This window comes from Coregonus clupeaformis, chromosome 35 (assembly GCF_020615455.1).
Source record: "Coregonus clupeaformis isolate EN_2021a chromosome 35, ASM2061545v1, whole genome shotgun sequence".
Lineage (NCBI taxonomy): Eukaryota > Metazoa > Chordata > Actinopteri > Salmoniformes > Salmonidae > Coregonus > Coregonus clupeaformis.
Window position 1 is genome coordinate 39510241 of NC_059226.1, and position 22447 is coordinate 39532687.

The window sequence follows — 22447 nt, forward strand, 5'->3', positions numbered from 1 at the left end:
GGCCCAGAAATATGGAATCAGATGACGTGTTGTTTCCGGGTTCCCTTTCTGGTAGGGATCACAAAAGGTAACTTTCGGTCAATTCGTTCTGGCAAAAGAGATCGACTGATCGGGCTTGGCTGCTGAAGGTAAGAATGTTACGAGCTTGCCAGGTAAACAGGGGGTATCAATTACTAGCTGGCTGCTATAATCTTATTAACAGCGTAATCCGTATGCAGATCATTGAGAAGGTTAATTTAAATGGCCAATATATATAGCTGTCTGCATCCTTCTCTAACATAGCCGACTGCTAAAATGAAAGCGCGTAGAAGATGTATATTTTGAAGATCAAAATATGTTTACTTGTAGCGTCAGTGGACTGAAACTAATGTAGCGATTGTTGCCAACGACAGCGCTGGCTTCTTGTAATGCGTGTGGCCCTCTGGACTGTCTGTCACATTTGGGAATTTGAAGAACACTGTTGGCAGTATCACTTTCAGTCGTTTAAAATGTTTTTTCGGTTTACCAATAGCCTGGCCTACTCGCAGTAAGCAGCGTTGAAATGTTGCCCTATTTTAATTGCACCTGCGTGTAAAGCAACGTTGTGACTGTAGTGGTGTACATTTGAATTGCAGTCAGGTGGCAACTTTCTTAACCAAATTATGTTGACTGCTGCTGCATGATGGATGCATCACATGATATAATCTCGACCCATATAAATAGATCACGTCTAGTCTCATGCCTAGTCTTGATTCAGAAGATGAAAGAAAATCATATTGCCCACATTTAGATCACGACTTCTGTGTATTGCAACAACACTGACTTCAGCTCTGTGTCTGTCTCTGGAGTCCACTTGTCAGTGTGTAGTCAAATCAAAGGATGCTATCCAGGATTGATGTTTAAGCCAGTTATGATGGCTTAAAGAGTGAGTCAGCATGACCTGGAGTAGCCTAGTACCCTGACCCTGATCAGCTCATCATGGGGTGAGCTGGGAAGATGATATCATTGGTCGCGACTGGCTCGATCTTCTTCAGTTGGCTGAGCTGTGGACATTGGTCAGTGAGTCAACTGGTTACAGGGGCTGGGTCTCAATAATGTTGTGGTTTCTTCACCTCATCTCCTTCAGGAGAGTATATTGGGTGTGTTCCCACGATGTTGCTATCACCTGTCCTGCCCTACTGCCCGATCAGTGATCATGGGGAGGACACACAAGGAAAGGAAGCTAGCTAGTTCAGACTAATGAGACACAGCCGGCCGGGGTAGCCTATATGAGGACCCAGAGCACAGTAGACCGGGTTGGTGGTTGTTCAGAGGGAGTGGGATAATTCAGGCATTGGAGGAGTGAAGGCAGAGTTCATTTCCAGATTCTGGCTGCACCCTGTCATCACATAGGACAGCTAACCTGAGGAGCAAGAGGCCAGCACTGGGAGAGAGGTGCCGTGTGTCTACACATTTTACCATACTTTTGGGTACCAAAAGTCTGCGCAAGAACAGTAAATCAACCAAAATTCAGAGAAGTGAGAACATTTTGCCGGTTCTCACGTGTAAAAAGGCTATTTTAGGCTTAGGAGTTAGGTTTAGGGTTAGAGTAAGGGTTTAGGGAAAATGATGTTGAATGGGAATCCATTCCCTTTCTAATGGAGCCTCCGGCATGTAGTAGTTAACTACGGTTTGGTGTAAAAACCCTAGAACAGGTAGGTAAGAGAATCCTAACCACATTATGTTATTGATACATCCAACCTGAACATCACTGCTCTGTCTGTTTTCACTTACCCTTTTTCTTCACATATATTAATACCTTTTATTTTCTGTTCCAACATTAGGCCTACTCTGTTTAAATTGAGTGGACTGGAACCAGACGGCATCAGCCTAAAGTGGATCCTTGGCATCGATAAGGATCCTCTTCTCATCTCCTAATAATAATAATAATCCTAATAATAATAATAATCTCCTCTCAGGTTCTACCTGACACCCTGACCTTTAACCCCTGACCCCCCCATCCAATATGGGTCTCCAATCAGAGCTCCACTCCCTGCTCCTCCTCCCCCTCCACCTCCTGGTGTGGCTGTACTCCCTCCTTTCCTTCCTGCCCTGGTACTACCTCACCGGGGCTGGGGAGAAGAGAACGCAGGCCACACGGGTCAAGGCTCGCTCCACCTCCGGCCACTCCGAGGGGCCGTACCGCTGTGTAGACCGCTTCCAGAGCTTGGCCACAGAAGACTTCCCTGGGAAAGACACGCTGGACAAACTGTTCCAACAAGCCGTGCAGCGCTTTGGGGACTCTGACTGTCTAGGGACAAGAGAGGTACTGAGTGAGGAGAATGAGCCCCAGCCCAGCGGAAAGGTCTTTAAGAAGGTAACCTACATGCATACACCTGTCGTAGTGCTGCATACACCTGTCGTAGTGCTGCATACACCTGTCGTAGTGCTGCATACACCTGTCGTAGTGCTGCATACACCTGTCGTAGTGCTGCATACACCTGTCGTAGTGCTACATACACCTGTCGTAGTGCTACATACACCTGTCGTAGTGCTACATACACCTGTCGTAGTGCTACATACACCTGTCGTAGTGCTACATACACCTGTCGTAGTGCTACATACTCCTGTCATAGTGCTACATACACCTGTCATAGTACTACATACACCTGTCATAATGGTACATACATCTGTCATATTGCTCCTGCAAGTTGCTCTGAATAAAAGCATCTGCTAAATGACTAAAACGTAAAGGTCGTAATGCTACATACACCTGTCGTAATGCTACATACACCTGTCGTAAAGCTACAAGCCTGTTATAATGCTACACGCCTGTAATAATGCTACATATCTGTCATTGTTTAATGCTACATACCTGTCATAATGCCGCGTTCACGTGCTAGTCGGAACTAGGAAACTCTGACATTTCTGACTGGTTGAAAGTGGCACGCGTATAACTACAACCAATTAGCAAGTCGGAAATGTCAGAGTTTCCTAGTTCCAATTAGTATTTGAATGCGGCAATAATGTTTCACACCCGTCTTAATGCTACACACCTGTCTTAATGCTACACACCTGTCTTAATGCTTCACACCTGTCTTAATGCTACACATTTTACATTTTAGTCATTTAGCAGACGCTCTTATCCAGAGCGACTTACAGTTAGTGAGTGCATACATTTTTCATACTGGCCCCCTGTGGGAAACGAACCCACAACCCTGGCGTTGCAAGCGCCATGCTCTACCAACTGAGCTACAGGGGACTACTGTCACACCTGTCTTAATGCTACACACCCGTCACAGTGCTACATACGCCCGTCACTCTGCTACATACGCCTGTCACAGTGCTACATACGCCCGTCACTCTGCTACATACGCCTGTCACAGTGCTACATACGCCTGTCACAGTGCTACATACGCCCGTCACTGTGCTACATACGCCCGTCACTGTGCTACATACGCCCGTCACTGTGCTACATACGCCCGTCACTGTGCTACATACGCCCGTCACAGTGCTACATACGCCCGTCACTGTGCTACATACGCCCGTCACTGTGCTACATACGCCCGTCACTGTGCTACATACGCCCGTCACAGTGCTACATACGCCCGTCACAGTGCTACATACGCCCGTCACAGTGCTACATACGCCCGTCACAGGGCTACATACGCCCGTCACAGTGCTACATACGCCCGTCACAGTGCTACATATGCGTATTGTTGTGCTCAGTTCACATGAAGCTACATATGTCTTCTAAATGTCTACATAAAGCTGTCTCTCTTCGCAACACATTATCGTCACGCAGCTCTTGCTGACCTAAAATAAACAAACAAGGAAGCACACTCTTCTTCTATTCAAATAGGAAAAGAGCGCCTGCTAAATGACTAAAATGTAATATGCAAATAGACTAACAGGTGACATTGTCTCCTCTCTTGCAGCTGATTCTGGGAGAGTACCGCTGGCTGTCCTACCAGCAGGTAGACTCTGTAGTGAATTACATGGGCAGTGGGTTGGCAGCACTGGGCCAGCAGCCTAAGAGTATGGTTGCCATCTTCTGTGAGACCAGAGCTGAGTGGATGATCTCTGCTCAGGCCTGCTTCAGACACAACTTCCCATGTGAGTACTGCACACTGGGGCTGCTTCCCAAAATACCTAAAATAGTGCACTATATAAGGAATAGGGTGCCATTTGGGGCACACTCTGGGAGGAAATAGAAGGCTCAACATGAGTAGTTGTAGCCAACGAAACAACAACAGGGCTTTCTTTCCAGAAAGTTTGATTAATCAAAGTCATGTTGGCCTGGTGTTGGGATATCTATAAAATATGAAGATATATTTAAATAGAGGTCCAGTTTATTAATTTCCATTAGATTAGAATGCCTTTTGTTCGCTAACAAGGAAATTCATTTTGTTCAGGTCAGCACATAACAAATACATTCATACAAATTCAGAGTACTCCGTCATGTACCCAGTTCAGTACTCCGTCATGTACCCAGTTCAGTACTCCGTCATGTACCCAGTTCAGTACTCCGTCATGTACCCAGTTCAGTACTCAGTCATGTACCCAGTTCAGTACTCAGTCATGTACCCAGTTCAGTACTCCGTCATGTACCCAGTTCAGTACTCCGTCATGTACCCAGTTCAGTACTCCGTCATGTACCCAGTTCAGTACTCCGTCATGTACCCAGTTCAGTAATTCACAGAATTAGGATGTATATAATTCAAGAATGTGCATAATTCCCAATCAGTCCGGGAAGTACTGTGCTAGAAGAAGAGGTAGAAAATGACCCTATGTCACGATGTCCAAAGTGCATTGACGTTGCTCTGTGTTTGCACAGTGGTGACGTTCTATGCGACACTGGGAGAGGAGGCGGTGGTGTTTGGACTGAACGAGACGGGAGTCACACACCTCATTACCAGCACAGAACTACTGGAGACCACACTGAAGGTGAGCTAGAACCACCTGACCTAGAACATAGAACCCTAGAACCTAGTACCTAGAATGGATCAGTTGGGTTGAAACATGGTGGTGCCGCAGAGTTGAGGGTTTGACAGAATATACACTGAGTGTACAAAACATGCTCTTTCCATGACAGACTGACCAAGTGAATCCAGGTGAAAGCTATGATCCCTTATTGATGTCACCTGTTGAAGGGGAGGAGCCAGGTTAAAGAAGGATTTTTAAACCTTGAGACAATTGAAACATGGATTGTGTATGTGTGCCATTCAGTGGGTGAATGGGCAAGACAAAATATTTAAGTGCCTTTGAATGGGGTATGGTAGTAGGTGCCAGGCACACCGGTTTGTGTCAAGAACTGCAACGTTGCAGGTTTTTCACACTCAACAGTTTCCCGTGTGTATCAAGAATGGTCCACCAACCAAAGGACATCCAGCCAACTTAACACAACTGTGGGAAGCATTGGAGTCAACATTGGCCAGCATCCCTGTGGAACGCTTTCAACACCTTGTAGAGTCCATGCCCTGACGAATTGAGGCTGTTATGAGGGCAAAAGGGAGGGTGCAACTCAATATTAGGAAGGTGTTCATAATGTAAACGTATGTGTCAACTAGCCTCAATTTTCAGTCTTTCACATATGCGTTGCAATTATTTTAAATTGTCTGAGACTATGTGCCAACCATAGCTAAGTCACATGTCTGAATCGGAAATGTGTTTTTTGCAAATCCCAACGCTCCCAGAGACGCCCTCAGAGAGTGGAGTCACAGCCAGGTATGCATTTCTACTAACTAAATTAACTTTTCTCCTCTCTCTATCCTTCACAGGGTGTTCTCGCTCAGATCCCCAAGCTGAAACACATAATCTCTGTAGACCAGAGGAGGGTCAGTACAGAGGGATACCCACCTGGTCTCACCATCCACAGCATGGCATCAGTACAGGAGCTGGGGGCACAGCCTGACAACCGTGAGTAACACCAGAGTACTGCATGAGGAACGCTAGAAATGACACATAATGTTAGAGCATGGTTTTGGTCCAAACCAACACTAAAACACTTGATTCAACTACTTATCAAGACCTTAATTGGCCGAATCAGGTGTGTAACAGCTGTTGAACCAATGACTGTGTCTGTTACAGTGAAGTGAGACCTGTTGAACCAACAACTCTCTGTTACAGTGGCTAGGCCGGTGGTGAGTCCTCAGCCATCAGACCTGGCTGTAGTGATGTACACCAGTGGTTCTACAGGCAGACCCAAAGGAGTCATGGTCGTCCACAGCAACATCACTGCTGGAATGACCGGACAGTGTGAACGCATCCCTGGCCTGGGGTGAGTGACAGTTGGGTTTAGTTGTTTACAGGGTGGAGAATAGACTCTCTCCCTCCCTGCCTCCAGAGGTACCCCCTTAACCCATACCCATAACTCAGGGGTTCTCAAATATGTGATAGAAAATTCATCAGGGACCCCCTCATAATCAGAACACAACTCGAGTGAGATAAAAATAGCATACAAGGAGTTTTAATATCCAGGCTCTGTCGTAGCCGGCCGCGACCAGGAGACCCATGGGGCGGTGCACAATTTGCCCAGTGTCGTCCAGGGTAGGGGAGGGAATGGCCGGCAGGGATGTAGCTCAGTTGGTAGAGCATGGCGTTTGCAACGCCAGGGTTGTGGGTTCGATTCCCACGGGGGGCCAGTATGGAGAAGAGAAAAAATATAAACAAATATTCACTCACTAACTGTAAGTCGCTCTGGATAAGAGCGTCTGCTAAATGACAAAAATGTAGATGTAAATATGACATCGGCAGTGCATGGCTGAACGAACCAAGTCTCAGGCCCTGGGAAGGAACATTTTAAAGGCGGGCCTCTTTGAATCGGAGAGAAAATGTTGCAGTTTTCAAGCTCATTTCCTGTAATTCTACACATTTTCTCATGGGACAGAGATTTTTTTAGTTGTTGCAGCTTTAAAGCTAATACCCTGCAATTCTACAAATGTTTCCGTGAGGCAGAGAGAACTTTGCAGTTTTTAAAATTACACTGCATTTATGGGGGGGAATACAAGAAGTATTGATTTGAAAATATTGAATTGGTGGTGTACTGTGGATACCAATATCCCTGTGAGCCTCTCAGGCCCATGTTGCCCAGGGTTAAGAACAGAAATTGTAGATTAATATTATTACATTGTATTGTATTAATATGGTAGAGCACGGCGCTTGTAACGCCAAGGTAGTGGGTTCGATCCCCGGGACCACCCATACACAAAAAAATGTATGCATGACTGTAAGTCGCTTTGGATAAAAGCGTCTGCTAAATGGCATTATTATTATTTATTATTACACACTCTAAACATATTCCACGGATCCCTTGGCCAAAATTCATTGTTAGTAATATTCATTTAAACAACAACAAAACGTACTATATATATATCTGTCCGCAGACCCCACTTTGAGAACCCATGCTCCAACTGTATCCCTAACCTTAACCCTGTTCTTCGTCTGGCCTAACGTCATACATACCTGCTCACTAAAAGCCTTACACTAACCCCTGACCCCATGCAGTATTATAATGTCTGTTCTCTCAGTCCTAAGGACTCCTATACAGCCAACCTGCATCCTACCCTTAAACCGCTGACCCTAACGCTAACCCTGTTCTCTCTCAGTCCTAAAGACACCTATATAGCCTACCTCCCTCTGGCCCATGTGTTGGAAATGACAGCAGAAATCTCCTGCATGGCGTACGGCTGTCCCATCGGTTACTCCTCCCCTCAGACACTCTCTGACCAGGTAATGAAGGCTTGATTTAATCAGTGGTTTCCCTGTTATTCTGTCTGCAAACTTTCACAGAAAATATTTTAAGCCTCTTCATCCAGTCCTATGTTGATGTCCTCTCCTCTCTCTCCAGTCCTATGTTGATGTCCTCTCCTCTCTCTCCAGTCCTATGTTGATGTCCTCTCTCTCCAGTCCTATGTTGATGTCCTCTCCAGTCCTATGTTGATGTCCTATGTTGATGTCCTCTCCTCTCTCTCCAGTCCACTAAGATAAAGAGGGGAAGTAGAGGAGACTGCTCTGTGCTGAAACCAACTCTGATGGCTGCTGTACCGGTAAGACGACCCATATCTCTCTGTGGTTTACTGTACCGGTAAGACGACCCATATCTCTCTCTGGTTTACTGTACCAGTAAGACGACCCATATCTCTCTGTGGTTTACTGTACCAGTAAGACGACCCATATCTCTCTGTGGTTTACTGTACCAGTAAGACGACCCATATCTCTCTGTGGTTTACTGTACCGGTAAGACGACCCATATCTCTCTGTGGTTTACTGTACCGGTAAGACGACCCATATCTCTCTGTGGTTTACTGTACCGGTAAGACGACCCATATCTCTCTCTGGTTTACTGTACCGTTTGTTTGTTTGAACAGGAAATCCTGGACCGCATCAATAAGAACGTGATGAGTAAGGTTGGGGACATGAGTTACATTCAGAGGACGCTGTTCAACCTGGGATACAACTACAAACTGGAGCAGGTCAAGAGGGGCTACGATGCTCCTCTCTGCAACGCGTAACAACACTTTTTACCTCATGACTAACATGTGATATGTTGTATTAAAACATGTTTTCTGACGATCACATTAACCTAGAGGAGAAGTATTATTCGCATGTGAAATGATTCAGTATAAATCACCTAAAATAACAAGACATGTATCCAGATAGGGAATCATACATTAAACAGAAGTAATCTCAGTGAGTGTTAGAGTAGAGTGTATTGGTGTATGTTTACAGTTCTGTGTGTCTGTGTCTAGGCTGCTGTTCAGTAAGGTGAGGAGGCTGCTGGGCGGCAGGGTGAGGCTGATGTTGTCTGGAGGGGCTCCTCTTTCCTCCGCCACACAGAGGTTTATGAACATATGTTTCTGCTGTCCTGTGGGCCAGGGGTACGGACTGACTGAAACCTGTGGAGCTGGCACCATCACAGAGGGTAAGGGGAGGGTATGGAGTGAGGCGGGCAGGTGGGGGTAGTATGGAAAGCCTTTGCTTTACCTGCATTACTAAAGGTTGTGTTCCCTCTATTCCCTCTGTCCAGTGGCAGACAAAAGTACAGGTAGAGTCGGAGCTCCTGTCATCTGCTGTGAGATCCGACTCAGGGACTGGCTGGAGGGAGGCTACACCAATCAGGACAAGCCTCACCCCCGAGGGGAGATTCTGATTGGAGGGCCTAACATCACTATGGGTTACTATAGGAACGAGAGTAACAACCAGGACTTCTTTGTGGACGAGAAGGGTCAGAGGTGGTTCTGTACAGGAGACATAGGAGAGATCCACCCTGACGGATGTCTACAGATAGTGGGTATGTAACCTGTGTCCGTTGGAGGATCTTCTCATTGTCCATCATAGGCATATACATTCTAATCTAGTGGGCAAATGTCATTTAACAGTTAAAGCACCTGTAAAATATGTAATTTTAAAGCAATATCTTGCATTGTGGTGTGTGTGTGTGTGTTATTGTTAATCAGACCGTAAGAAGGACCTAGTGAAGCTCCAGGCTGGGGAATACGTCTCTCTGGGGAAAGTAGAAGCTGCTCTGAAGAACTGCTCCCTCATCGACAACATCTGTGCTTACGCTAACAGGTGAGCCCTAGCCCTAGATGCTGATCTGAGGTCAGTTTCACCTCTCTAGTGGTAGAGGTTTACATTTGCAGAGGGTGAACTGGTCTTAAAGCTGTGCTTACTGGCAACTTGTAACTCCAGCTATTTCAGATCTCTCAGCCTGTATGGGTGCTTCTAACCCATGAACTCTGACCTTGGATCCATTCTGACCTCTAACCCCTGCAGTGAGCAGAACTATGTGATCAGTGTTGTGGTACCCAACCAGAAGAGGTTGACTGAGCTGGCCAGACAGAGGGGAGTGGAGGGGAGCTGGGAGGAGGTGTGCACCCACCCTGCCATGGAGAAGGAGGTGCTGAAAGAGATCAAGGAGGTGGCCACTTCAAGTAAGAACCCCTGGGTCCTATTCATTAGGGCATACCGTAGCAAAACGTTTGGCAACATAAACAAGGGTTTCTTATTGGGAAAGGTTTCTGTCTGTTTTCTTACGTTTGGTCTAGTGAATACAACCCTGATGTCCATTAGATTGATTTAGATGTTTGGATTGATTTCGTCTCACTAGGCAGGTTTCCATTGACCCAGGTTTATGCAACAAAAAAAAAATTGCGACGTGTGATGGAAATGGCAGATGTAGGATACATTTTCGAAAGATCTAATACATTTTTATACGTTCGACGGGTGGATTTTTATATTGTGGAACTTCCTTTATTGCGACAAATGATGGTGGAAACTGTGTTTTTCTAATAAATTATGATGGCCGGATAATATTGAAGGTACGCGGGGCACATTATGTTATCAACTATAAAGCTCCACTCCACATTTCATTCTAAATGCCTACTGCTTGCAAAATCCATTTATTCAACAATAAAACGTGTTTCTTTGCAGGACAAGGATTGTCTTGACTTTCAGGAATGCCTGAATTGCTTCACATTGCAATTTGAAGTTTCACCATCAAATTGTTTCAGACCAGCTAGGCCTGCGTCAGTGCAAGTTACACCATGGCACGGACCGTGGTGATAAGTAGGCACATGAGAATTACTGTATTGGAAGATGGCAAATATTAGTCCATTTTTGCAATCTATCCGTGCTGGTTTTTGCAGGCTACCTGAGACATTAAAGATCGGTAGGTGGGCAGGGTATAGAGTACCACAGTATGAGTCATAATACCCATAAAACCTTGAGGTCAAACAGGGAAATGGTTCCAATTTGCTTTTCCACGATTCATTTTGCCCAAAGGAGATTTTAGAAACAGTTAAAATAAGGGCTGTGTTACGTGTAGGCTTACCTTGGCGTGATGTTTTGATAACTGTGTAAATCTCTCTAGGACAAGGTGACTTTTAGCAATATAGTCGCCTGTATTTATCCCCAGAAAATGTAACGCTAATTAGCTGCTAATGTGGCTATCATAAAGAACTACAGATGCCATGATGATCTGGACGAGACTGCCGAATCGAGGCAAAGGTAAGAATCTCTGGATTAACGATCTAATGTTAGCTAAATGTAGTAATGAATAAATTGGCTACATTTCTTTAAATTGACAATTATTTGAACTGTCTTGTGCAAATTTTAAATTGACACAAAACCTGTTAGCAAAGATATCAGCTAGAGATGATGTGCAGGAGCTTGTAGGGATTTGTAGTTTTGCATGATGTCTACTTTGATGCTAATTAGCATTTTCCAATCTGAGAGTAAATAGAGATGAATATATTGATAAAAGTCACCTTGTCCGAGAGAGATTTACATGGTTATCAAAACGTCATGCCAGGGTAAGCCTACACAAAACACAGCTCTTATTTTAAGTGTTTCTAAAATTCCCTATGGAAAAAAAATAAATAAATTGGAAAAACGATTTGAACCATTTCCCTGTTTGATGGGTATTATGACACCTCCACTGTGTGGCTCTATACAGGCTGTTGCCACTTTATGAATGCCAATTTGCCTAATAGGATAACAGTTCAAGGGAAATGCACCATGGCAGGTAATTGTTGCTTCCAATTTCTATGCAAACTTCCTAAATGTTGACAAAAAGTTAATGGAAGCATAGCTATTGTCAGATTTGTAATGACCTTTCTCTCTCTCTCTCTTTCTTTTTCCTCTCCTTTATCTTTCCTTCCTCCTCTAGTTAACCTCCAGAGGTTTGAGATCCCAGTGAAGGTCCACCTCAGCCCAGAGCCCTGGACCCCTGAGACAGGCCTGGTGACTGATGCCTTCAAGCTGAAGAGGAAAGAGTTAAAGAACCACTATCTTCAGCACATAGAGAGGATGTATGGGAGACAGTAATGTAATGACCTAAAACTTCACCTAATGCCAATAGGGCTCTTGTCAAAAGTAGTGCACTATGTAGGGAATAGGGTTCCATTTTGGGGCGCAGACCTTGAGAGATTCATGGTGTGCAGGCTTTCGCTCAGCCCTGCTCTAACCCATTTGATTCAGCTAATCAAGGTCTTGGTTACAGGTAGCCAATTAGTTGAATTTTGTGTTAGATAGAGCAGGGTTGGAGCAAAAGCATACACACAGTGTATCTGTTCAGGAGGAGGGTTGGCTAACCCTTGACCTAAGCCAAAGTCGCCAACATTCCACTGTTAGTTTATATAGCCTCAGTCCGTGCCAGTCATGTTTCTGCTTCAGCTGACTTGTCGGCATCTTGTGGTACCCTATTCCCTATGTAGTGCACTACATTTGACCAGAGCCCTATGTGCCCTGGTCAAAAGTAGTGCACTGCAAAGGGAATAGGGTGTAATTTGGGACGGCGATGATGAGAAACCATTCGGTACCCAGGCTACTGTTCTTGGTGTGTATATAAAGAATATCCCTATTAGCCAGTTATTTGTGCTAATAATGTACTTGTAAAAAACATTGCACTCAAGCACGTCCAGTTCTGACCTCCATCGTTGTCATTAGGAAAAGACACTGATGAGTCTGAACTGTAGATGGGAAATTTATTTATTGGGAAATCAAACTTGAAGCTGATCCAGCGTTATAGAAGTGTATGTTTCTAGAAAAGTCCTCTCACTAACAAACAAATGGAACATTGAGGAAATGGAACCATTCCAAGTCATTGCTTACCTGCCATTCCACCTAAGCTCTTTGTACCCGATTTGTAACTGATGTATTTTTTAATATCTATGTAGTCTTTCTCTCTGTGGGTTCTGTAAAGACGTTGTTGCTCATCAGATTTGGCCAATGTATGTATGTGTATATATATATACACACATCTCTCTACCTATATATCATGTTATGTAGTTGAGAATGTTCTGCTGCCCTATAGTGGTAAGATGGCAGTAGCGACATTACTGTGCCTTCCCGTGCTCTCACTTCCCAGTGTCTTAAGTTTTGGTTATATTTATTTAGAATCATGTTACGTCCATCCATTGCTTTAGAAAAGCCAATGTATATTTTAAGACTAAATAAGCATTCAGACTTGAACAATTCGGTTTATTTTATTTTTTGTACATTCTATTCCTATCAAATATGTTATTTGGTTGTATCGCTTTGCATATGTCACACCAAATGTGTCACTCAGGAAACTTAAAATAGCAGATATTTAATATATTATTTGGCCAGGAGTATAGACCACATGGGCAATAGCAATAGATGTCTTTACCTGAATACTCAAAGTAATGTTATGAGGATAGTAAGATATTTTCACGTTATGTCACAACAGTAAGCAGGTCTGTAATTAACATTTGAGAGTCCAGTCCACTTCTTTCTCCAAATACTTTCCGTCTTTGTTTGAAAAATTGTTATTTATTCCATTCTGGGGGTCACATGCTTTTGGGGACATTGGTGAATAAAAATGTTTTGTATTTGACTACTTCGTATTTATTTTATTACAAAAGTCTTTAGGTACACAGTGTAACTGGCATTACAATAAAGACCTAATCTTAAAGCAGGGTTGTACTCATTAGGCACCAAACAGACTGAAACGTGTCCAATAAGAAATGCTTGTTTTCGTAGCTCGTTGCAATTTGTTTAGCTATTGTGTGCCCTAATGAACACGACCCTGAAACCAGATTAAAGTAGGCCTCAGCTACTCCAGTCCTGAAAGCGGAAACAGTCACTGGCGATCTTCCAGACAGGCTGATCACTGGTGGGCGACGCCTGGGCTGTGAGGAGGAAGTTCTGATTGAAGTAGCGCTGCTTTTGTCCGTCAAACTTCACCTGTCCTGCCGTCACCACCAGCAGCGTGGTCTGGCCCTGGGTTGCCTGTTCTGTATGGGAATATAAGGAGGGGAAAGTGGTGTAGGCCTTGTTCCGCCATCCTGATCACGCAAGATCACATTCTGTTTCTATATTGTGTGATCAGGATGATGGAACGAGGCTAAAGTTGTTGGACTACTATATATTTTGGTATGTAAATGTCAGCATTATACATTTTAGGCAGCATCTCAATGAATCCAAGTTTATCAAAAAACTGGATTACGGTCTAATAGCCGAATGGTAGATCCATCTGAAGAAGCATTTCTAAATGTGGATATCCTAGATAGAAGGTAGTACATGCTGTTTAGTGTCAACAATATAATAATTGTGACTTAGTTAATATTTTCTGGGTCTATACATTTCTATCTCCTTTAAAAAAATAACATGTTCCCATGTTTAATTTGTATGTCTAATTTTACATGTGTAATACGAGTCAATAATTGTTTATAGCGATTTTTTTCAGTTACAATTAAAAAAAACATTTTTAGTCATTTAGCAGATGCTCTTATCCAGAGTGACTTACAGTTAATGAGTGCATACATTTTCATACTGGCCCCCCGTGGGAAACAAACCCACAACCCTGGCGTTGCAAGCGCCATGCTCTACCAACTGAGCTACAGGGGCCAATGTAAATAGTTTAGAAAATTATAATTGTGGGAAAGAATGTCACCGTGCACTGGCTGACAGTCCAGAGTCTGGACACTGAACTCGCTAGAGGGAAGCGACTCAAAGAATTCCCCGAGAGCAGCCTGCCCTGACACAGCATTCCCGTTCCAGACCAGGGTCGCTTTGTCCAGGTAGAGCCGCATCAAGTTCTGGGTGAAGATCAACAGTAGGGAGTTAGCTATCTAGCTACAATTGAGATATTTCAAGGCGCTCACAAAGAAGTGTTTTCCAAAGTAGGGATACTGAGGGAGGTGTTTGTACCTGTGTAACCTGTATGGTTCAGTGCATTCACACAGAGCCCAGATGAATCAGTACCTACCCTCCTTTTCTTGTCCATGCAGTCATAATATATGTTGGTGAACTCCTCTGAATACCTGCATGACGCGTCAACGTGGGTCCTGAAATCCTGGAGAAGGGACAAAGTGTGAAGTGTGATTGATTGAATGACAGCCATTGACAACAACTTGGTCAATAGAGAGATATGCCTTAGATTTTTTTTTTGGGGGGAATGGTCAGACCATAGAATTACATCATCTGTAGCTCTGTTGGTTGAGCATGGCGCTTGCAACGCCAGCGTAGAGGGTTCAATTCCCGGGACCACCTGTTTGTACATGTATGCATGACTGTAAGTCGTTTTGGATAAATGCATCTGCTAAATGGCATATAATAAAATAATTGAATTCAATAGGATCTCTGAGAGTCAGACCACAGCGATCCTGCTGTTCCAGGGCCAAGGGTTACAGCAGGGATGGGCAACATACGGCCAGCGAGCCCATTCAATCTGGCCCGGGGGGGTTTAAACCTCCAGGCCACTCTTGAACATCTAAAACTAGATATAAAGTATGTAGAAATTATAATGGGCCTATCAGTCTTGAAATTAATTGCCTTTTTTTGGCTCGCAAATTGCTTTTGACTCTCCGCTGAATTTTGAAATCTCTATGTGGCCCTCGAGCCGAAATGATTGCCCATCCCTGGGTTACAGGGAGACCAGTCATCCTCAGATCTAATTCAAATTATGGCACAGGAGGTAGTAGTGCACTTGAGCTGGAAGGCTGTCACCAGGTATCAGTTCACCATGATGAAGGCCTGTCATTAGGTATCAATTCACCATGATGAAGGCCTGTCATTAGGTATCAATTCACCATGATGAAGACCTGTCATTAGGTATCAATTCACCATGATGAAGGCCTGTCATTAGGTATCAGTTCACCATGATGAAGGCCTGTCACTAGGTATCAGTTCACCATGATGAAGACCTGTCATTAGGTATCAATTCACCATGATGAAGGCCTGTCATTAGGTATCAGTTCACCATGATGAAGGCCTGTCATTAGGTATCAGTTCACCATGATGAAGGCCTGTCCCTAGGTATGTAGGCCTGTAGGTAGGTGGCAGTTCACCATGATTAAGGCCTGTAGGTAGGTGGCAGTTCACCATGATGAAGGCCTGTCACTAGGTATCAGTTCACCATGATGAAGGCCTGTCACTAGGTATCAGTTCACCATGATGAAGGCCTGTCACTAGGTATCAGTTCACCATGATGAAGGCCTGTCACTAGGTATCAGTTCACCATGATGAAGGCCTGTCACTAGGTATCAGTTCACCATGATGAAGGCCTGTAGGTAGGTGGCAGTTCACCATGATGAAGGCCTGTAGGTAGGTGGCAGTTCACCATGATGAAGGCCTGTAGGTAGGTGGCAGTTCACCATGATGAAGGCCTGTAGGTAGGTGGCAGTTCACCATGATGAAGGCCTGTAGGTAGGCAGTTCCAGTGCCTCTAGGCCTTCATCATGTGGAACTGCATCCTTGCCTGGCATGAACTTACTTACTTTTTGTGTGGGTGGGGAGTGAGTGGGGTGTATGCTGTGTCAATTGATTCTATATATTTATGTGGAAGCAGGGACAATAAAGTATATCATATCATAACTGGCAGGGTTGCTGGTTCAAACCAATGGTGTATATATATAAATCATTGGTTCAAACCGGATTCCACTGTCCAATCACGCTGGCTGCATTGGTGGCCCCAGTGTCTGCTGTTCACATTTAGGGTTTGTGAAAGTGTAGTAGTGTAGCTAGGTATCTTTACAAATATAACCCAACAACTAAAAACGTAGCTACAATAAAGAACACGAGGGTAGCTAGTTAGCTTATTCTTGTTAGCTAGCTGAAAGATAAACTTACAACTGTTGCAGCCATAGCTGTATACTTTTTGTTGTCTTTCCTCGTCGTCAAATGGACAGGCAATTTCTACATTTGAGAGATATATCAAATACTACAGAATGCAACTTCAAAAGCACGATGTTTATGAAAATGTGTGTGATTCAACACTATTTTTCAGTCGACAAGTGTGTGACGTAATTACTTCCGCTGGTCATAGATCATGTTTATTCAAAATAAATAGAACCTAGGTACATTTCCTGAGTCATGTTGATGTTTATTTCAGTCCAATTTACCGCGTAGTGAGTTGAGCTAGCTATCTTTCATGATGGAGCAAACTGTTTCAAATGTGGAAGTCTGTAATTTAGCCTTCACTGGTGAATTTGACAAATTAAAGAAAAGCATTTTAACGGATAAATCGCTCGCTTGCAAAACGGACCAGGTAAATGATCATCACTTGAAATTAATTACCAGCTAGCTAGCTGCTTCAGGCAGCAGTCAGTTAGCTAGTGAGCTAACTAGCTACATTTGCTGATACATCCACATGTCCCCTTCCATATTCCTCCGGTCTCCTGTGCTTTTCCCCTCTCCCAGGACCAAAGGACTGCGCTCCACTGGGCCTGCTCGGCTGGACACGTCAAGATCGTTGAGTTTCTGCTGGATCTGGGGGTAGAAGTCAACCTACAAGATGATGTAAATATTGCAAAGTCATTGTCTGCAGCATTGGACAATTATATTGACTTGTTGCGTTGCAATAATTTGATATTGTAAGTACTGTAGATGCTTGATCTGTTGAATGTCACCATAGTGTAGTAGCACAGATGACTAGGGGAGTTGGTTATAAGTATCTTTGGTAGTAGTTTCCCCTACATGCAAGTCTATTCTGTCGGTTACTGGCACAACGCTCTTAACCACTAAGCTACCTGCCGCCTATCACTACATGACTATCCTAGAAGAAGAAGAAGTTACTGTGTCCATCTGAGAGTGATGTCTCATCTCTTGTCCCCAGGCCAGTTGGACTCCCCTCCACATCGCAGCATCTGCAGGCAGAGAGGAGATAGTGAAGTCACTAATAAACAAAGGAGCCCAGCTGAACTCAGTCAACCAGAACGGCTGCACCCCTCTGCACTACGCTGCCTCCAAGGACAGATATGAGGTACACCAACACTGGGTCCACAATGTCAGACGGATACTGTTCTGAAGCGATCTGATTTACTCAATACCAAGTGGGTTAGTTAGTTGGCACAGTGACTATTAGCTCCGTTTTGGGATTGAGTGTTGCTAGTTCAATCCCTGCCAGAACCAAGTATGTTCCCCTGGCTTTGCTACAGTAGTTCTGCAGCTATTAAAGCAGAAAATAAGAACTGTATAACATGTTATGTTGGTTGGTAATGCAAATGGTTGGTCTTCTTCACAGATCGCCCTCCTGTTGTTGGAGAGTGGAGCGGACCCTAATGTCACAGATAAGCTGGCGTCTACTCCCCTACACAGAGCCTCAACCAAGGGCAACTGCCGTCTGATCCAGCTGCTGCTCAAACAGAGCGCTTCTACCAACATACAGGACTCTGAGGGAAACACTGCACTGTAAGCATTGGAGTGTGTGTTATAGATGCTGTGTATTTTACGCCGTGCTTAATCTGTGTGTGTGTGTGTGTGTTGACGCTGTTTTCTACACTTTTTACACCATGCTATATATTTGTGTGTCTCCCCCAGCCACCTGGCGTGTGACGAGGAGCGTGTGGAGGCAGCTAAACTCCTGGTGGAGAACGGAGCCAGCATCTACATAGAGAACAAGGAGGAGAAGACACCATTACAGATCTCTAAAGGAGGTCTGGCCACACTGCTGCGGAGGATCGTAGAAGGAGGAAACGTCTGATCCATCTGATCACACACTGAAGCAGCGAGAAGATCCAGTCGACCGTGGTCTAAAGGGGCTTCCTCTCCTCTCCTAATCTCTCCTTCATCTCCACTGATTTGAGAAAACAGGATAAACTCTGCCATATTGCTTTGACCTATCCTCTATATTCTAGTCCGGCGGGGGGGGGGTACTTCCACCAGTCCAGTTACAGATCAGTGTAGATGAAGGAGAGGAGGTGAGGCGAGTGAGAGAGTTGGAATGGCAGGAGAGGGGATGAGGAGAGGAGAGGAGGCCACTGTGGAATATTGAGGAGAGGAGAGGAGGCCACTGTGGAATATTGAGGAGAGGAGAGGAGGCCACTGTGGAATATTGAGGAGAGGAGAGGAGGCCACTGTGGAATATTGAGATGAGGAGAGGAGGCCACTGTGGATTATTGAGATGAGGAGAGGAGGCCACTGTGGAATATTGAGGGGAGGAGAGGAGGCCACTGTGGAATATTGAGATGAGGAGAGGAGGCCACTGTGGAATATTGAGATGCGGTCTGTATGGCAGCATTTTTGTTGGAGGAAAGAGCTATTCTGACTGGACTGGAGGTATCTCAGAGACTGACCATGATAGTACCCTACAGCTACTTACCAGAGGAACCTATGTTGTTTGAAACTGTTCTAGAAATTTGTCTTCTTAAACCTTGTTTTTTAAAAGATGTAATAAGTTGGTGTCTTAACAACTTGATGAAATTAATCACCTTGTCTACATATGTTAATATCCAGGCCTATTTAAAACATGTTTCACTGTCAATGTGTAATGTGATTTGGTTGTAAGTTCATTGCATTTGTTTGGTTCCAAATAAATTGATAATCTGTAACAAGTTACATGAAATTCTATTTTGGTTGTGAATTTGAATGTGTCATAGTGTTTGTACAGGATTTGAAGAAGCTCATGCCCGTACGTGCGCTTGTGGCATGAGATCCACCGGGGCCTCGGGCAGGTGATGAACGTACCCCGCGAAACCCGAAACCAATTGTTTTCTTGGTGACTATGGTCCCAGCTGCCTTGAGATCATTGACAAGATCCTCCCGTGTAGTTCTGGGCTGATTCCTCACCGTTCTCATGATCATTGCAACTCCACGAGGTGAGATCTTGCATGAAGCCCCAGGCTGAGGGAGATTGACAGTTATTTTGTGTTTCTTCCATTTGCGAATAATCGCACCAACTGTTGTCACCTTCTCACCAAGCTGCTTGGCGATGGTCTTGTAGCCCATTCCAGCCTTGTGTAGGTCTACAATCTTGTCCCTGACATCCTTGGAGAGCTCTTTGGTCTTGGCCATGGTGGAGAGTTTGGAATCTGATTGATTGATTGCTTCTGTGGACAGGTATCTTTTATACAGGTAACAAGCTGAGATTTGGAGCACTCCCTTTAAGAGTGCTCCTAATCTCAGCTCGTTACCTGTATAAAAGACACCTGGGAGCCAGAAATCTTTCTGATTGAGAGGGGGTCAAATACTTATTTCCCTCATTAAAATGCGAATCAATTTATAACATTTATGACATGCATTTTTCTGGATTTTTTTGTTGTTATTCTGTCTCTCACTGTTCAAATAAACCTACCATTAAAATTATAGACTGATCATTTCTTTGTCGGTGGGCAAACGTACAAAATCAGCAGGGGATCAAATACTTTTTTCCCTCACTGTAATTCCAGAGGACCTGTCATGCCAAATAATGTCCCCCGGCCAAATAGTGTCCCCCTCTGCGTCACAATGGGATTCGATAAACTATTAGCGTATCCTCTCTGACCTCCCGCGTGAATGACATTCCAGGTGTGTCTGCTTCGCGAGGCGGCCGTTGCCGTGGAGATGTCACCGGTGACCCTCTGGAATCTCGGTTTCACCGACATAAACTCAGTAGAAGCCCTCGCTCTACAGCTGTCTGATGTCGCGGATGTATGGCAACCATTGAGGCCCGCTGTAGGATCTCCTGTTCCACATGAACTGTAGAAGGTTCTGCAGCTTGAGGCACATCCTCAGGCCTTTTGGATAGGCCTGGGACAGAGTGCGCTTCTGGCGCACATTTACAAGTTCTAAGGTGCTTCATAATATAGCCGATATTTGAGCAGAGGTTCTGTCCCATCAGCTTGTCACCTAAACTTGAAAAGGAAAACAATCGGCTTGATTAAATCAGAAGATGAAATAATCATGATTCAAGGTTCAATGTATTTTAGCTAATTAGCAACTTTTCAACTACTTACTACTTTTTAGCTACTTTGTAACTACTTAGCAACCCTTCCCCTAACCCAAACCTTAACCCTTTATCCTAACTCCTAAACTTAACTATAACCTTAACCCTAACCCCTAGCCTAGCTAACGTTAGACAGCTACCTAGCTAGAATTTGTAAAATATCATACATTTTTCAAATTCGTAACATATTGTATGTTTTTCAAATTCGTAATATATTGTACTTTTAGTAAATTCGTAACATATAATACGAATTTTAATTCTTAACATATACGAAATGGGTGATGGACACCCACAAATTAATACATACCATACAAAAGGTAACATATCATATAAAATGGGCATCTCGATTTACGTACATAATAATACGAAATGCTCTGAGACCAGGTTGCCAGCCTAAGCGCAGAGCTCCTGTAAATGTGAGTTATTTTTTAGGTGTTTTTAATTGTGGATATCTTTTTATAACAGTGAGTTTTTATTGCATATATGTAGTGTTTTTGAGCCACGGATTTACAGATTGACTGACAAATTAACACTTTTTGGCTTGGCTAACTAGCTAGCTGGCTAATATTGTTGTTTGAAAAATGCATCTGGACACAGTACCAGCTTTTTTGTTTCACCTGGCTGCCAATTCCTGATCTTCTGAGAACATCATTTGAGGAGTCGCCTGAAGCATGAGAGGAATGGAAGATAGAGGGATACAGCAGTGCTGAGGCAGAGGGCTCATAGTGAGGACGACTGGCTACTATTCTGAACTTTGATTGGTGAGATTTCTGGCACCCAGAGCTGCTGAGGCATCACCCAAGTGGGTGTTACACAGAGTGGACGAGGAGAAGTCCAGTGGCTATAAGTGCAGTGCTTGACTTGGGCAGGAGCTTACAGGACCTGAGTAACGGCACCTCAAATGTTCTACTGCTTGAGCTCCTGTTCCTCTTATAGAATATTAGCTCAAACGTATTGCGGAGCTCCTGCACCTACAATGTAAACAGTACAGGCACCCAAAATGAGTACAAGCACCTATTTCAGTCCACGTCAAGCACTGTATAAGAGTCAGGCTGGTTCCCAGACTTGCCCTCTACAAGACCATCAGCAGACTCCATCACCATTATCTACCATCCTCTGACCAGCTCCCTCTGCTCAAGCCATAAACTGACCCTCTCAGTCTTCAGAGGATGCAGCTTTCAAAGACTTGGCCTCTATTGGTTGACCTGTCCTGATATATTGCTGCTTTGTTTTTTCCTCACGAACCGCTTTGAGATTCTAAGAAAAGCGCTATAGAAATGTAATAAATAATAATTCGTTCATTGAATCGGTCATAAAAATACATTTTGGGTAAGAGGATGTTTGGATTAATGAACAACTCCAAGTATGTAAATAAATGACAGCATCACATTTCCGATGTCACATAGGCCTAACGTGTAAACTTCACAGAAAGTCGGGTGGTTTTTAGAAAGAAGGATCTGTGCCGTTTCACCCTTAAAACCACGGAAATGCCCATGTTCTTCCCATATCACATTTGTTTTGGTCAGGGTTTATAAAATCTCTCTCTCGCTCTGTGTGTGTAGCCATGGGAGAAACAAAAGGTGGATCATTGGTTTGAGCATAGATTTGAGCATATAAAATAAAATAAAAATCGGTTGGATGAAGACAAATAAAAAGCAGCCTTGGCCCTTTTAAGTCCCTTATTGAAAGTCAACGTATAGCCAAAATGATCTATTATATTGACAAGATAGTCGAGTGACTGCTCTAACAATGGAAATACATGTCCTCAAAGACGGAAGGGAGGCGAGGTGTGACCATTCTAGCCAATGAGAGGGCAAATAG

General features: G+C 44.1%; 3 protein-coding genes across 7 annotated transcripts in view; 2 read left to right on the plus strand and 1 right to left on the minus strand.

Moving 5' to 3' along the window:
* The first annotated feature begins 43 nt into the window (after positions 1-43).
* On the plus strand, positions 44-13318 carry LOC121539508 (long-chain-fatty-acid--CoA ligase 4). 3 transcript variants are annotated; one of them, XM_041848080.1, is made up of 14 exons: positions 44-128; positions 1803-2335; positions 3897-4074; positions 4796-4905; positions 5739-5877; positions 6088-6238; positions 7566-7689; positions 7935-8006; positions 8328-8467; positions 8709-8881; positions 8987-9250; positions 9417-9531; positions 9736-9893; positions 11630-13318. In XM_041848080.1, exons 2-14 carry the CDS (start codon positions 1985-1987, stop codon positions 11785-11787), a joined length of 2133 nt encoding a protein of 710 aa, XP_041704014.1. In that variant the 5' UTR covers positions 44-128; positions 1803-1984; the 3' UTR covers positions 11788-13318. The 3 variants fall into 3 exon arrangements, with proteins under 3 accessions (XP_041704014.1, XP_041704004.1, XP_041703997.1); XM_041848070.2 differs by lacking the exon at positions 44-128 and adding an exon at positions 1260-1677; XM_041848063.2 differs by lacking the exon at positions 44-128 and adding an exon at positions 1260-1673.
* LOC121539557 (NTF2-related export protein 2-like) overlaps positions 12932-22447 on the minus strand; it is a 28069-nt gene continuing 18553 nt past the window's right edge. For 2 of the 3 annotated variants that reach the window (XM_041848151.2, XM_045211092.1), the window contains 5 exons: positions 17500-17570; positions 17002-17211; positions 14693-14779; positions 14378-14522; positions 12932-13718 (listed from right to left, as the gene is read on the minus strand). In XM_041848151.2, the coding sequence (XP_041704085.1) occupies positions 13534-13718; positions 14378-14522; positions 14693-14710 (348 nt within the window). In that variant the 5' untranslated portion in view covers positions 14711-14779; positions 17002-17211; positions 17500-17570 and the 3' untranslated portion in view covers positions 12932-13533. Of the gene's footprint in view, positions 13719-14377; positions 14523-14692; positions 14780-16554; positions 16658-17001; positions 17212-17499; positions 17571-22447 lie in introns of those variants that run through there. The other variant, XM_041848142.1, reaches the window with a different exon arrangement.
* Positions 16754-18692, plus strand: LOC121539550 (26S proteasome non-ATPase regulatory subunit 10). The gene is made up of 5 exons (XM_041848129.2): positions 16754-16972; positions 17125-17223; positions 17540-17686; positions 17948-18114; positions 18244-18692. Exons 1-5 carry the CDS (start codon positions 16856-16858, stop codon positions 18404-18406), a joined length of 693 nt encoding a protein of 230 aa, XP_041704063.1. The 5' UTR covers positions 16754-16855; the 3' UTR covers positions 18407-18692.

Coding starts and splice junctions, on each gene's coding strand:
- LOC121539508 (XM_041848080.1), top strand. CDS start 1,985: ATGGGTCTCCAATCAGAGCTCCACTCCCTGCTCCTCCTCCCCCTCCAC. Junction 4,075..4,795: donor CTTCAGACACAACTTCCCAT/GTGAGTACTGCA, acceptor GTGTTTGCACAG/TGGTGACGTTCTATGCGACA. Junction 5,878..6,087: donor GGGGGCACAGCCTGACAACC/GTGAGTAACACC, acceptor TCTCTGTTACAG/TGGCTAGGCCGGTGGTGAGT.
- LOC121539550 (XM_041848129.2), top strand. CDS start 16,856: ATGATGGAGCAAACTGTTTCAAATGTGGAAGTCTGTAATTTAGCCTTC. Junction 17,687..17,947: donor CCTCCAAGGACAGATATGAG/GTACACCAACAC, acceptor TCTTCTTCACAG/ATCGCCCTCCTGTTGTTGGA. Junction 18,115..18,243: donor TCTGAGGGAAACACTGCACT/GTAAGCATTGGA, acceptor TGTCTCCCCCAG/CCACCTGGCGTGTGACGAGG.